The sequence below is a fragment of the Pogona vitticeps genome, chromosome 7, assembly GCF_051106095.1.
Source record: "Pogona vitticeps strain Pit_001003342236 chromosome 7, PviZW2.1, whole genome shotgun sequence".
NCBI classification, from domain to species: domain Eukaryota; kingdom Metazoa; phylum Chordata; class Lepidosauria; order Squamata; family Agamidae; genus Pogona; species Pogona vitticeps.
In genome coordinates this window covers 30129099-30145185 of record NC_135789.1, presented here as the reverse complement: position 1 = coordinate 30145185, position 16087 = coordinate 30129099, and the positions used below count along the sequence as shown (strand labels likewise).

Sequence of the window (16087 nt, the reverse complement as noted above, 5' to 3'; positions counted from 1 at the left end):
AAGTGAACTACAGTCTATGAAAGCTTATGTGAAATGAAACATGCAAGTCCCTTAAAATGCTACAACACTCTCTAGTAGCTTTGCTGTAGCACACTGATTAATATCATTAACCTATCCAGCTTATTTTAATCATTAATTATCTCTCTTCAAATTGCTAACAGTTTTATTATATTGCATTTTTTCCACTTTCTAAGTTGTGTTGAGAGAGGGAATACTGTATAAGATGAGATAAAAATCTATTAAACAAGGAAATTTACTCAACCATGATATACGTCAAGTATCAGAAAAGTGAAGGCTGCAGGCAGACAAAAATGGACAGAAAATAAAAAAGACAAGGCTTTGAAAAATAACAGTAGAAGTGAAAAATTTAGAACCACAGAGCAGTATGTTACATACACAATGTTTTTATTCAGCTGCTCAGAAACATGCTACCAATGGCTTAGTAGTAGCCAAGAAATCCTCTGATGGAGTTACTATTTCAAGTAGAAAACAAATCTTTTACATGGCTTAGAAAAAGCAAGCCATTTAAAAAAAAGAGAAAATTTGGAAATTTTGGACAAATATTTAGACTGGGTTTTTGAGATGCCCAGGAGTTCTTTGCATGCTTGTTTCATGTTATTCTACTGTCTCCTCTGTGACATACACATCAAGAAAATGTGCAGTTCAATGCCTATATGGATGTTTACTCAGGTGTAAGCCCTAACAGCGTCCAATAGGGCTTATTCAATAGTAATGCTACACAGGTTTGCAGATTTAGAGTACATAACAGAGATATTCATATAACTATGAATACACACTCCGAAAGGTTATGCAAAGGAAATCAAACCGATTCTTAAAAGACATGCATGAACACAAATCCCCATTCAAACGCACTCCACTTACCCAGTACGTTTGGTGATAGTTCCCAGAGTCATGGGTTGCTTGATCTGAGCAAGAGGTACCACTACAGTCAAGCTTGGAAGTGGTGAAAGACGAGGGTTGCCGGGATTATTGTTGGTGAAATTGTTGTAAGTGTCTTGACTGTTCAGTTTTCCTTGATGATGGAGTCGGGGTGGGGTGGAGTGGGGTGGGAAGAAAGAGAGAGAATCAATGTTATTTATATAACTTAAACAGGAGCCAGAAGATTTTTTTTTAAAAAAAACTCCTTTAGGAACCCCAACATTCTCCCACCAAAGCTTAGTACAAAAGACAGAAATGCAGAATTAAAGAATACAGAGCCAGGAACATGTTCTGAATATCATAAACGAACAGAGCACATAGTCCTTCCACACATAATTCTACTCCTTGTTCCTTTAAGCTTTCTTCATTTCAGAAGGCTCATTTAAAGCGTCATCTTTTCGCTGCCTTTGTTAAACAACTGGCAAGCTGGAAGTCCTTGTACTGTAATTTCTATTCACACAGACATCTACCAGGAGATACAAAGCTACTTTCTCTAAATAAAAATGTTCGTACTGCTTGCCCAGTAACTTTATGGGTGCATTTCCATCCTTGCCAGAGCTGAGCCTTTCTATATCTACACATTTAAAAAAATAATTAATACCTGCAGAGACATGAATTAATTTTTTCAACACACTTACACTTGCACGTGCAGAGAGCAGATACACAAGACATATCAGCTCTAACACAACTGGGGAGATTTCACTGCCACATGTAGTTTTGGCTACACACAGCTCACACAGATGTTGATCGCGGCCCTATTAAATACGGTATTTATCTCTTTTATTTATTTAATTATTTTGGTAGTTTGTCTTTTAACTACAACACAAAAGCTAAATATGAAGATGGGCCACACAAAAGCTAAACATAAAGTAAAACCAGAAGCATCAATGAGACCACAGAAGCATATAATAAATCCCAACTAAACACCACCAGCAAAAACACCACCACCTTTGGGTCGTCCCAGGCTTTTAATAACATGTTTTTGCAATTTCAGATCTTTATAGCAGTGCAAAAACTTGCAAGCACAAAACCACTTTATTAAAATGCTATAAAAAGATTGGCACTTGGTGCCCAAGGGGCTGCAATATTACTGATAAGAAGGCTTCTCTGTGGAGGGGGATTCCACAGAGAGGGGACCACCGCTAAGAAGGTATTCTCTCTTGTAGATCTTTGGCAGGTTTAGCTGCAGGAAGACCATAAGATCTAAGTAGGGAACTACAGAAGGAGATGTCTTGGAAGCTCCAGCATAACTTAGTTTTCAGTAGTTTTTAGTGTTCTGGATTTCAAAGTTGTGACTTCTTTAATTTTGTTCTTTAGTGAACTGCCTAGAGAACTTGTGTTTTCAGTCATCATCATCTGAGAACTACAGAGCCGGAAGGGACCAATATTTTGAATAAATGAACAAACAGGCAAACTCGTAAAACACAGGGGAGTAAAGGTCACTGAATATCAGATTCTGCAGAATTAATTCTGCCTATCCCCTTAAATCAATAGGATTTAAGTGTGCTGAACAAAAGATGTTAGAGATAAAAATTCCTATCTGGTCACCATACTGCAAAGTCCTGTCTGATCTAGCATCTCCCTGACAGCAAGATTTCTTCACATTCCTACAGAGCTACTATTTCTAAATGATGTTATTTTGGCATGCGTTTAGCTGTTATTCTATTCCACTCCAATCTGTTTCAGCATTAACCTGAATTATTTTTTTAATAAATTAAAAATAAATATTTAGAAAGTTTTAAATGTATATTTCCTCCCAAAATATATTTCATGCTGATAGTTTTAAACTGACAAAAATTATGCTCTGCCATTCCTAGAAGTATGAAATTTAGTAAAATTAGTTCAAAAAGTGTTCATTAGATCTGTTAATATATTAATTTGTAAATACTTAATTCTTCAAGCATCCTAGCACAAAACCAAGTATGAAACTGTGGGTAATCCCCTTATCTGTTTGGCTTTTTAATCTGCCTTGCAAATGATCATCAATGCCCTACTGAAAATAAAATTGAATATGGATTCCTCATTCCATTCCTTTTATCTTCTTTCAAAATGAAACCAATTTAAATGACATTAATTTTAAAAAAGCAAACAACCCACAACTAAAATTAAAATGAGGTTTGAAACAGTGCGGGACAGTTTCTTGATTGTACATTCATTCACTAAACAACACGAGATCTAATGGACAATACAGATATCCAGAAGGTTTAATTATGAAAAGGGTATTTACTCCCTGAACAAAATCCAGCTCTTGAAAGAAAATTGTAAAAGTATTTTGGCAATTGTATTGGAAATATTAAACTCTATCCTGTGAACCTAATTAGAACAAAAAAAATTGAAAAAAATGTGCTGCTCCAAACCTAAATAACAGGAATGTTCTTTGAAAGGCTAAACCACCACGCGTATATCTACCATGGTGACGAGCGTCCCTCAATGCATGTAGCTGCAAAATTGATATCTGTGATTTGGTACTGAGGTAAATGTGAGCTGAATGCAATTTCATGATTCTCTGAGTGTTCTGGTTTTAGATAATAGATGAGCCCCCCCTCCCCAAAGCAAATTTATAATAAAAAAAATTTTTTTTTACTGTACTGTACATTTAATCTCCAGCTTGGAATCCAATGAATGCCTTTTCTCCTCTGCCTTGCTTCACATCGTCCCACTTCCCTTTAATGTGCTTTAGTCGTTCTGTCTATGCCTTTGTCTCGCTCTTTTCCTTCCTAATTCCCCTCTTCAATCCATATCACCAACTAGTTCCCCGCATCTCTGAATGTGCCCCCTTCAGACTCGATTGACCTCTGATTCACCTATTGCATCAGGACCGATCTTGCTACAATCCTAGCCATGATTTCATTATTAACTTAAGTGCATATGCTCTCTCTCTTGCTCCTTCTTATCTTTCCTCTTTGATTTCATATTCTTGTCTCCCTTGATCGTTCCATTCCTCGGGACCGTTCTTCTTTTCTAATTTATTTCTACTGGAGCATTAACATAGTGTTACTTCTGCACTCTACCCAATATCCTTCCCTGCACTTTCTGTCCAAGTAGAGAAGAACTGATTTTACTACAATTTTTTTCTCAATTTTTTGTCTGTTTCTCCTTCCTTCCGACAGCAATCTGACACGCTTACAAGGGAGGGCATCTCACAGGAATCACTAGGGCTTGCTTCTCAGTAGGCCTTGTATGCAACAACATCGTGCTGTCAGAATGCAAGTGTCCGAGAAAAGCTTGGTTTCATATAACAGCTGGTTGTGTTCGGTTCAATATTTGTCACACTGTCCTTTCTTTCTACTTAATTAATTTTCATTCTACACCAAAGTTCAGAATTACTGAGAGAAAAGTAGAGATAATTAAAGTTGCACACAGATTGGATGGCTCAGGTGCCTAACCTGTAGTGGTAGCAGTTTTGAGCCCTGAAATGATATACTGTACGTATTTCCTTCACCACCTATATGTTGTACAGCAACATATATAAGACCTGGCGTCATGAGTGCATACTCTTATTCTTCATGCATGGAGGAAGGAAGGAAGGAAGGAAGGAAGGAAGGAAGGAAGGAACCTCAAAGAAAGTGTTGGTTTTGGAATTGCACTTAGGATTCTTTTTTCTTCATTTTTTTAAAAAAATCATTTCAGTTATTTATGTATCGATGTTTTGGTAAACTTGATAGTCATCTGTTGCTCAACTGAGGACGTACCCCACTAAGAGAATTAAACAGGCATTTATGGATAGAAAGGAATGACACTTAGAAATAGCATATAAACTTTAGCTGGATCAGGTGGACTATATTCTAGAACGCTGGGGAGAGAAGTTTCCAATCTTTGGTAAATGACAGCAAAAACCAAATGCCTTTGTCAGGAAGAGACTGGAGTAACATCAGCTATTTTTCCAGCCAATCTTGCTAATGTTTACTCGGAAGCAAGGCCCACAGAGTTTGACAGGATCCCTTGTCTGTGTGCCCAAGACTGCAGCCTTAATTATTCCAACATGCCACGGTTCCTGTAACATGAAATTTAAATGTTTTCCTTCAGCAAAAAGAAAAAGGGCCCTAAACTAAACTTGTATCTCAATCCGAACAACAGCAACCTAATATGTGCCTCAGCAACAACAGCCATGTATTATGTGCCTCAATAATTTGGCACGGTAAGAGAGGTTAAAGAAAATCTAATCTGGAAGGCGTAAGAGGTAAAATAGGATGTTGTGTCCAATTTTGACATCATTGTTTTCCATTGTGTACCCCTCTCCAGTCAACAGTCCCGGTTGTAAGGGGGGGCAAGGAGGGGAAAAGGAACAAACTCCAAATTTCACAACCAACTGGAGAGGGAAAAGTGGAGGGGGAAGAAAAAGGTGAAGAGGAGCAGAAGGAAGCAGAGGCCTCGGCTGTTTACAAGAGATTGAAAAGCACTCAAAAAGGGACAAGGCTCCTCTGAATTAAAAGGTTTAGATTGTTAACTTGTTTTTCTGCGCCCGCCTGCCCGCCCAACGATGTGAAATTGTGGCTTTTCTTCAGGAGGAGGAGGCGGAGGAGATGGGCGGCGAACTGGGGAGGTGGGGTGCGGGGGGGGGATGGATGGATTCAAAAGGGAGCCATGTTTGAATTCGGTCCCTACAAAGCTTTGGCTTTGTAGAGATATATTATACAAGTCTCAGGGCAAAAGCGTCCAAAACTCTCACTGAAGTGGAAGCTGCCTCCTCCCCATCCCTTCAAGGAAGAATAACAAGGCTGGAGAAAAAGGGTTCCTCACAGGAAGCTGTTTGAAAAGCTATAATGGTACTTCAGATGGTTTGAAGATAGGGGAGAGGGAACGCTGGGGAGGTGGGGGCCAGCTAAGGTCTTAATGAAAGACTCATCTTCTTAAAGACACTCAAGGCTTCCCTCCCCACCCCACTCTCGGTTTTTTCCCCCTTCCATTTAATCCTGCACATAACCATTGCTTTGCTGTGGTTTTTTCCCCCCTTTAATGTTTGTTTTCCAACCAAACGCATCAGGATTCCAGCGATCTTGCACCCCGTCACAAACTGAGTTTTGGTAGCCGAGGCCTGGGAACTAGTTTGGAACAACAACAACAACCCAAAATGCCGTGGTGGGCTGTGGTGGACATACATTTTGAGCTCGCCAATGATAAAAAGAGCTTGAAACTGCATTCACACATTTTCTGTCTATTGTTTTAAATAAGAAAGAAAACAGTGGGGAAAGGAGAGGTTGTATCTGTTACATTAAAAGCACCCGCCTTTATCAAAAAAATGATAACTAGATTTTATTAATTAGCCTCTCATTTTATTCTTGCTTTAGAAAGAAAAGGGGCTTAAAGCAACTTTCCGGGGTCGCTTTTAAATACCCAGTGTAATATTTTGCCAGAGAATGTATCCCAACATTTTAAAATGGAAAAATCTACTATACTATTTGTTGAGTTTTATATTTTACAGCCGATATGGAGGAGTTTCCTGCTAGCAGTGGTTGAAGGTTTTCATTGTGGGGTGGGGACAGAAAGAAAACCTATATCCCCTGGCAATGAACAACGCGGACCCCACCCCCAGCTATCATCCACCAGTACTGAACAGCTTGAATAATCAAGCAATCCACACTTGGTATACTAAAATATTTTTCTACACTTGGTATAAATCAGTTTATGGCCTTCTATGTGCTCTGTAAAATAAATGCCATATACTTCCTATCCTGATGCAGAATATTAAAAAGAGAAAGAAGGAAGGAATAGAAAAGAGCAGAAAGAAACGGGGTGAAATGTGTCTCAAAAAAATCCTCCCATCAACTTTCCGCTTCTTCAGGCACAAATGCCTCCAGTCTGCCAGAAATCTGACTTGCATGAATTCACCTGCTGCAGCCCACCAACGTGTTGGAAGAATCATTTCTGCCTGTAAATGTCAAAATAAAGCACACGGCCTGCAACCCTTCATTTCTTTATATGTGACTCAGAAAGTGGAAATTTTTGTTTTCTGCAATAACACTCTATTTTAATTCCGATACCAGAAGGAGTGGCCTGCTCAATGCCATGTAGTTATTTCACAGTCTCACAGAACATGCTAGTTCTACAAACAGTGGAACACAGGGAGACAGGAGCTCATAATATCACTACACAGACATTCAGGGGTAGGCTGATAAACAGATATTGAGAACTCTGTCAATGGCACAGCTTCTCTGGCAGAGCACGCCCTTTCCAACTAAACAATACCAAATTGTAAAATTTGGCAAAAGGTCTACAAGATTAGATGCCCTTTACCAGTAGCCATTTTTCATTCCTCCCTCCCCCCCCCAATGCATACAGGGACACAAAAAGGAAACTAGTTAATACCACCAGAACATCTGAAGGATTAAAACTTTAGCAGAACCTAAGATACCTGCAGAAGACAAGCCATTTTTTTAAAACTGTGAATGCTTACATGCTTCTTCTGAATACACATGCATTTTAATTACTTTCTGCCTATCATGGCTCTTTGGCCAATGTTTTCTTTTCCGACTCAAACCCTACGCACGTACATTTGCCACAGCTGAGGATGACATCTGATGAAAGGGCCTTTAAGCTCATGCTCTCCTACGTCTCCTTAGCCTTTCAAGATGGCACAAAGCTTGTTTCCACTTTCCTGGAGCAGAAAAGGTTGCAGAATACCTATATCTGTAGGAAATGCAAATGATGGAGCAGATCCATCCAAAGAGGAATTAAGGGAGGAAGGTGTCCTAACCACTGACGGTTGGGTTCAGAACATGGGTGTTGTGTAATATCAGATGGTGTACAACCGTACATGGTGGTCAGAAATAATCAGTAAGAACAAGACCTACTCAGTTCAATGGTGACTATTCACAGGAAGGGGAGCCTTAAATCTGTCTTCACCTCTCTCTTATATCCACGGACATACATGTATCTAGTGAGTTACATTTGTTAATAACAATGCCTTTCTTTAAATATATTTGAAGTTTGTTGTTTAAAATGAGACTGGAAAATAAAATGTTGTTTGGGCAAACAGCAGGATTTTCCCCCTATAACCTGCTTCACCCTCTCAGAACTGTAAGACGAGGTCCTGCTTTTCCTTGCACCCCTGCTCAAAAATAAAATAAAATAAAATAAAGAAGAAGAGTAGAGTTTATGACACTATAGTAACCACCTTTCAATCACAATTCAATTCTATTTATAGATGCTTCTTCCAAAAGAAGCCTTCATCACTTGCAAAGCAGAACAGGGCTTAAGCAGATGCAGCAAAGATACAGAAGGGACGTATCTCGATAACCCAGGTCCTTCTTCCAGAAATGGATCATCTCCACTAACTTTCAAAGTTATTTCTTCAAACCCCTTCCACTGCTTTTAATAGCCATGCTTGTCCCTTTTGTTAGCTCTTCCACCTCCAATTAAAAGGCTAATTTCTATAGAAATATGGCTATTTCTGCAGAAACATCTTGCCAATACAGTACTTTTAATTGAGCTAATGCTTAAAATGTGCCTTTCATAACTACAAAGAACAGTAAGAACATTTGGCTGGTCGGAGTCATTCAGGTGTTTTAACCTGCTCTTTGTCCAAAGAGATATTTATTTTTCACACAAATATATACACGTAGTTGGGCTTAAGGGAGCATCTTTACTCAGAAGTAAATCTTGACAAAGGCACCAGAGTATGTGGCCTGTGGGAAGTACAGTGTGTATTGCAGCCTACGTAATCTCTAAGACCTCATCAGAAGTGCAAAACGGATTCAGAAGTGTACAACATTTAACTGTTTATCTTCTCAAACTGAATATTTAAACTCTTCTCATTTTTATAAGGCAACTGAAAATGGTTCACAAAATCTCCTTCTTCAGAATCCCCAGGGTTCAAATACTGTGTCCTTTTTTGGATAAGACCAAGAACAGGCTAAAGCAATATATATATATTGATTTAAATAGAATAAATAAATAAATAAATATTCTTATGTCTCAAGAAGCCAATTTTAACTGAAGAAAGCTCAGGCTTTTTTTGGGGGGGTGGTGGTGGTAGTTTTAGCCACAATAGCTTTGCTTCTGGTTTTGATTATTGCTAAATGGACTAGTACACTCAGTTGCCACTCCGAAAACTTCTTTATTGCTTGATAAAATCTTAACACTGGGGTTCAGCAAGAAGTTCACAGCCTTTCTCATCCTACATCTCACCAATCACTTTGTCCAAAAACCTGGCTCCCACCATGATACAAACTCTCCTTCTACTTTTTAAAAATATGGACATTCATATTTTTCTAGGTATTTTGCTATTATATTGATCATTAATAGGGGGGGCAGGTGATCTCAGTTGGGCCTGAAGCCATATTCAAAGTTGGTCAGGAGCCCAAAGGGTGCAACTTTGTCATTAAAAACGAAACCATACCAAACAAAGAAAATTTAGTTAGGGGAGAAAATGCTGAAAAAGTAGTATAGCTCCCGGCATCTTCTTTGCCTTTATCTGCAGCAATTTTAAACCTACTACACCTTGTCTAAACTTGTTCAATGGTAAACTTTTTTATTACAGTATTTATTTTTATTTAAAACTGTTTTTTTTAAAAAACAAAACAAAACTCAATTGATTCAGGAAGTCTTCACTTGGATGAAGTACTTCCTAGTTTCTGGCTGCCAAACAACCTGGTTGGAAACCAGGAAATACTTAATCCAAGTGAAAACTTCCTGAATCAATTGAAGTTAATTGAGGCAAAAAAAATATATTATAGATTTGGATCAAAGGTGGCGTTAAGTTTAAAATAATCAGAGATAAGATGGGAAAGTGGCTTGAAAATGTACTGCTGTTATTTCACCTTGTGTTTCGGAATAACTTTTTTGAAATCAGGACTATTATGGGATTTAGGGGAGCTCAAAAATTGGCTTGGGAACCACATGGTGTTTAGCACTGATTTATTGCAAATTTTGAAAAGACTAAAAAAAAATCCTGCACTGGCATTGTCAGAAGCAAATAGAAACAAAACCCAAGTAACTCAATCAGTACTTCAAACCTGCAGTAATCCGACTGACAACAAGTTTTACTGCTATAACCATATGGAAGAAAGATGAGAAATAATTTCTTTATCCATTAACAATGTGAAAATACCGCACCACATTAAGGAGAAGCTTGCATTTCACTGAGCAGCATCTTTATTCCTGAGGAAATGATAACCCCATGCAATGCAGAAAACGACATGTAGCCTACTGGGAAAACTCTATGACTGAGTTTCCTCATGCCTTTTTTCTTTCACAATACCCTGATAAGAATGGACTCCTGAAGATAAAGAGGAGATAAGATAATGGTACAATAAGGTCCGTATATTCTTCTTTTCAAAGGTAATAGCAGCTTGAGGTGAGGTTCCCTAGGATGAGGGAACTGGTAGATTTATGGGTGGAGTAGGGGGGGATGAGACACTGGGCAATCCATTCATGGATTTCCTCCAACTCACCTAGTGTGGCCCCTTGTCTTTATATCTGTGAACCTCAACATAGCTTCCAGATGCTTCTGTAGCTTTACATGACCCTGCATTTTGCAGTGTCTCCTGTATCCACATAGGGGTCAGTAACCATATATTTCTATCTTCAATGTGTTGTCCTCGGCTAACTTAACAGCTTCAACAATTTTCAAACTTTCCCTATGACAAGTACCACTTTTTGTCCACCTGTGTTTTTAATGTGCGTTGATAATGAAGCCATACTTATTGCTATGCATTTAAAAAAAGATTTATCACAAGTACTCCTGTTGAGGTCCATTGATTTCAACCCCCACTCAATATCTTATCTAAAATATTGTTACATGTATTTCACCTCATTTAAATCTGGGGGTGAGGGGAGATTCAACAATTAAATCTCTTTGCCGCTCAGAACTGACAATTGAACTGGCACCCTGTTCACAAAATCAAACAGCTGGATAAGTGATACTGTTTTAGAGGTTTATGAATTTGTATTATTCATTAAAAGCACTGGGCAAAATCCAATTCTACTTTCAACTAAAGTGGACCCACTGAAATGAATGGGAATTCATAATACTGAATGAGTCTATATTAATGGAGGTCCTAATAAAGTTGAGGCTAAAACTGAATTTAGCCCACTGAATAAACCTCGAAGACTTGATAGGCCCATAGTCAAAAGCTGAGGCACAGGACAAAACGTACATACAACCAGAGTTGTATTTATTACTATAAAACAATCCAATCCAATACAAAATACTTTATCAACATAAATCAACTTCTATGATATATATAAATTGTATTTTTAAAAAAGCAGATGTGTATAATGTTTTTTACACTTTATGTAATTCATTGGGGGGTTTTAAACATACGTAAGCAAAGTGTAAGACTTTGTTCCCCAACCACTCAAAATCTTATTCAGTTTTTAATATTTCAGCAGGCATTGTCCAAAAACATTTAAATATATCTTCACTCGTGAGACTTACAAACTTATCTTTTTAAATTTAAATCCAAATACAGGAGTTGAATTCCATGCTCAGAACCACACAATAAAGGGAAACATTAATGTTTTAGAAATGTTTTATTTTTTAAATGTCTCATAAATTAATATGAATACAATTGTTCTATATATTGCAACACTGTGACACAATTATTCTTTTTTTTTTAAAGCCTAGCTTTTAGATTCCTCTAATACTGTGTTTGATGTATGTAGAAGTCCAAACTGAGACAGAACTGAACAGGTTAAATACAGGAGTTCGTGTCCAAAAGGAAGCTACAGAACAATTAAGATCCTCCCAGATAAAATCTACAATCCTGAACTTAGCAACAAGGAACCTTTCCGTTTCATTTGAGGATATTCTAGAAGATGTTGATCCTTATTTATAGCTATGCCTTTTGTATTCTAGCAGGAGGAGAAAATAGCCACACTCTCTGATAACAACTCTGAAATACAGGAAAACTAAAGGAAAAGAAAAACAATTTAGACATTGACAAGTCACCCTATGCCAGCATTGTACTTATTAAGAAATTCTGCTCTATGGTCAGGGGAAAGGAGAACAAGTTTTTAAAAGTTTCATACTGCATTCCCCCCACCACCCTCTTTAATTTCTGCAGACTCCTAGGTGAACTGACCCAACCAATATCTCCTGCATTCATGTGCAGCTGGCGATTTACTTATCCATCCATTTCTTGTGGTTTCTGGATGTTCCAACACAGTTCTTGGCTCAAAATGTTTATAAAATAAAATTACACAAAGAAATACACATTCTGAAACAGAATGTGTTTTAAAGTGTGTGTTGATTATGTGAAGGTAAATGCAAAGTTTGCAGATTTTTTTAAAAAAAACACAAAGAGGACAGAAGAGTGGACAGAGGCAAGAGGGGCCTGGACAAGAACCACTGTCTCCTATCCTACTTTTCAGTGTGGTTTTAAGCCATCAGTTAATTTTGACTGTTATACAAATTTTCTTTAACTTGCTGGTTAGGCTTTTCAGATACAAAAACTCTCTCACACTCTATTCCACAACTCCTTCTGTTTCCCCATTATCAAATTCAAGATGAGCAGTCCGCCTGGTGGCTTTTGTTTTGCTTTTTGGTTACGACAAGCTCTGACAACGAAATATAGAAGATGCTGCTTTCAAAATTCTGGTGTGAGCACTTTAAGAAACTAAGAGAACCGAGGAGCATTATTTGCCACGACTACAACAGGAAATGTTCTGTGAAAATTAGCTTGCAAATGAATGCTTCTTTTAGATGGGGAAGTAGAAATATATGTAACACAATTATGAAAGTAGGTCCACCATGGGTCCATGGCAGCATTCGGATACGGATTTTTATAGTCAGGTTGGATTTATAACAAAGAGCTCAAAGACAAAAGAGGGAGCACATTACTATGAGTTAATCAAACTTCTACATCCAGAGGCAGTTTACCAGATGCTGGACAGGGAGGGCCAACATCTTCATGCCTCACTCGCAAGCTTCCTGGGGGACTCTGTTTGTTGGGAAACAGAACAGAATTAAATGGATCTTTAGGGTTCTTCTTATGTTTACTGTTATTTCTTCTGCTTTTTCTGGGGGAAAAATATCAAATCAGGGTTGGAGCTCCTGATGTCTTTTGCATGTTGTAGAATAATTTTTAGCTTCACTTCAAGTGAACCAACTATTTTTTCCCTCTTGAACAGCGCTACAGCCCACCATCAAATAAGGTTAGAAAGGAGAGCGATGTTTTGAGCTTTTTATTTCTCATGTCTTGCACTTTAACGGTACCTAACTAGGAGAAGAAAGCAGACAGGACGCACAGAGAAAGACGCAAATGGGAAACGCCACCGTGGTCAGCACCATAAAGATACAACCTTAACTTCTTAATTGCATAGCCGTGGGGAGCAAGCAAAATGCACTCCGGCAGCTCTTTTATCTTGCATTCAAGAAGAGCTACATTGTGTTCCTGCGACGGGGATGAAGTGGCACTCCGTGGATTATATTTAACAGGTCAATTTTTAAAAGGGGAGGAAAGGAACAGAAAGTAGGGTGGGGAGACTTTATGGCATGCTATTGTATCTGGGCCTGAGAAAACACTCAGTAATAAAGGTGAGGGTGGGGGAAGAAAAGGGGGGGATCGACTCCCCTTCAGGCTCTAACAAGCAAGCTACTCCCAAGGAAACAAAATGGGATAGCAAGTGGCCGCAAAGCCCTCTCTTGAACAGGCCAAAAGTCCAGAAGAGTGCAGTCAAGCGTCAGCTGTCTTTCTGCCCTCCCAAGCAAGCCGTCAAAGGACAGGGCAACAAATATGCCACAGCTCTCCTCCAACTGAAAGCAGTGTGTGTGTGTGTGTGTGTGTGTGTGTGTGTGTGTGTGTGTGTGTGTGTGTGTGTGTGTGTACACACGCGTGCATGTGCATGGCACTGCGCTACAGAAAGGAATCAGGTTATCCGGAGAGCTTACTAACAACCACAGGAAAAGAAAAAATGCATAGACCTTTAGAGCAATCAATTGGGATCATTTCCAGACAGTGGCCAAGTTGCGTGTTTCCTGTCCCCCCCCTCGGTACCAAAAACTGCTCCCCCCTAAACATAACCGCAACAATCTCATTTTCACCAAACACCTGTGAAGGCAAGGCCAGATGTAGTCTGAGAGAATTCTGTTTTGCGCACAGTACCTCTTAAAAGGCACAGAGCAGGTATGAATTTCTATTAAAATCACTCATTGATGTTGGAGGACTCATGGGCCACTAAGAGCAGTTTAAGAAGATATCTGGGTCCATGGGCTGAGCAACAGCTTACTACGTAAGAGGAGCCAAGAGGTGGTGGAGGCCCAGAGAAAGAACAAGATTGTGAGATAATGAACTCAAACAAAAAGAAACAAATATACACAAAACATAACATCCTTGCACACAGAGAATTCCTTTCCCCCCCTCATCATGGCCTGCAAAAGCCTCTCAAGCAGTACAGAATGAAGGAGCAAGCTGAGTGAGAGAGGCGCTTTTGCCCCAATCCAACACTTAGGGTAGCCTCCAGAGTTAGCCAGATATAGCCCAAATAGTTTCACGGAAAACCACAAACTCCACAGCACACACACACAACACAAAGACTGAAATCCACTGAATGTTCTGGTGGCTTTCTTTCCTCTTGAATGGTTAGGTTGCATCCTGCCCTTTAACCTTCATGCAAAGGTCTCCGGGTGCTTGCAAATAGAGTCTTTCATGGGGAGAGTGAGAGCTTCATTTTAGTTTTTCAAATTAAAGGATGGTAGGAAGACAAACCTTCATGCATATTTGGTAACAAAAATATGCCCTGGTAAGAGCCTGCAGCCTCTGGCTGGTCCCTGTACCTGTCAGAGAGTAATATTCAGGGATCCCAAAGTGACAGAAATAAAATGATGCACTGGCACAACTACCTCATTTACTGCGTTGAGACCACACATCAAGTCCTGCAGGATGTAGGACGTCTCTGCATTTCATTTAAAACTTAACCTTAAAATTGAAGGGGATTAACACTTTTCACATTTGTAAAGAGTTTTGTGTTGTGGGGTGGGGTGGGGTTCCTGCAAAAAATCTGTTTCAATTTGTATTTTATTGGGAACATCAAGGAGGCACTTAGTGGCATTTGTTTTTCACTTGGTTTGAAAAACACAAGAAGAGACAATAATGAACAAGCATCAACCAACAGCCCTGGTCTTCCAACACTCAAGGATGCTTTTTCTTTTTGCAAAGATGAGATGGAGACCCTAGTGTCAGACTGAAATGTTCTCCTTCGCCAGTCCTCCACTCCACACCACTCGTAGGAAAAAACTGGTCAAGGATTATGTTCAGCCCAGCCAACACCCTTTTCAGAGTATTAGATAGGGATTGCAAAAATAGTTATTTAAAATGCAAACGGCAAGGAAAAAGGAAATGTACCACTGGAGTGACGGGGTCTTCATCAGCAGTGAGAACAGTAGCAGAGACAATATGGAATGTTCTAACTTTCTAACCTTGGTCTCAGAGTTCAATCAACTTTCTAAGCAAATCGCCTGGCATTCTTGGTTAACCATTGGTCTGACAACAGTTCTCCCTCCCACCTGTGCAGTGTCACAGCTCCACTCTGGATGAGGTTAAGGCACTCCTTGCCCTCCATTATTTCATTTGAAGGGGGGGTGTTTGATGTACGTCAGCACCTTTTCATGAATTCGTGCAGCCCTTGGTCTACCTGCAGACTTAGGACACTTCCATTCTTTTATGTACAGTACTTGTTGCCATTCCAGGGATCGCTACATGACTACACAACAGAGATGCAACAGCAAAACTAAATGGAACATTGTATCGTGTTTCATACAACACTGGCATTGTTGACACAATCCTAGCTGCTGAACCATAACTCATTTTTCTGCAAACCTGACTTCCTTTGCTAATCTTGTCAGCTCTTAATTCAAGCAGGTACTCTCTTTTTTTTTCACACACCAACAAGTCCCAGGCCAATCCTTGGTCCCTCTGGCTCAGGATTTTCCATGATGGTTGATGGAGGCCCTGTCGCCGGAGTTTCAGGCAAGATGCTTCCTTGGGCCAACCTGGAGCTTGCCCGGGTTAGGTGGAGGCTGAGCCTGGGTTGTCCTATAGGTACTGCCGACACTCAACCCATTTCCATGGAATGACCATATGATACATTCTTTTTTGGAGGAATGGGAGGGGCACCGGTGGTTTTACCTTTAAGCAAATGAAGCAGCTATCTCAGAAGATGGATGCTGGGAGGCAGCGAGAAGGTTTTAGAAGAAGGAACTGTGTAT

The 16087-nt window shown here is 39.4% G+C and overlaps 1 protein-coding gene across 5 annotated transcripts in view; it reads right to left on the bottom strand.

The window, feature by feature from the left end:
- The window catches only part of BCAS3 (BCAS3 microtubule associated cell migration factor), a 410844-nt gene that overhangs the window by 258049 nt on the left and 136708 nt on the right, over nucleotides 1-16087 (bottom strand). For all 5 annotated transcript variants that reach the window (XM_072978539.2, XM_072978537.2, XM_072978538.2 and 2 more), the window contains exon 16: nucleotides 883-1033. In XM_072978539.2, the coding sequence (XP_072834640.2) occupies nucleotides 883-1033 (151 nt within the window). The remainder of the gene's footprint in view (nucleotides 1-882; nucleotides 1034-16087) is intronic.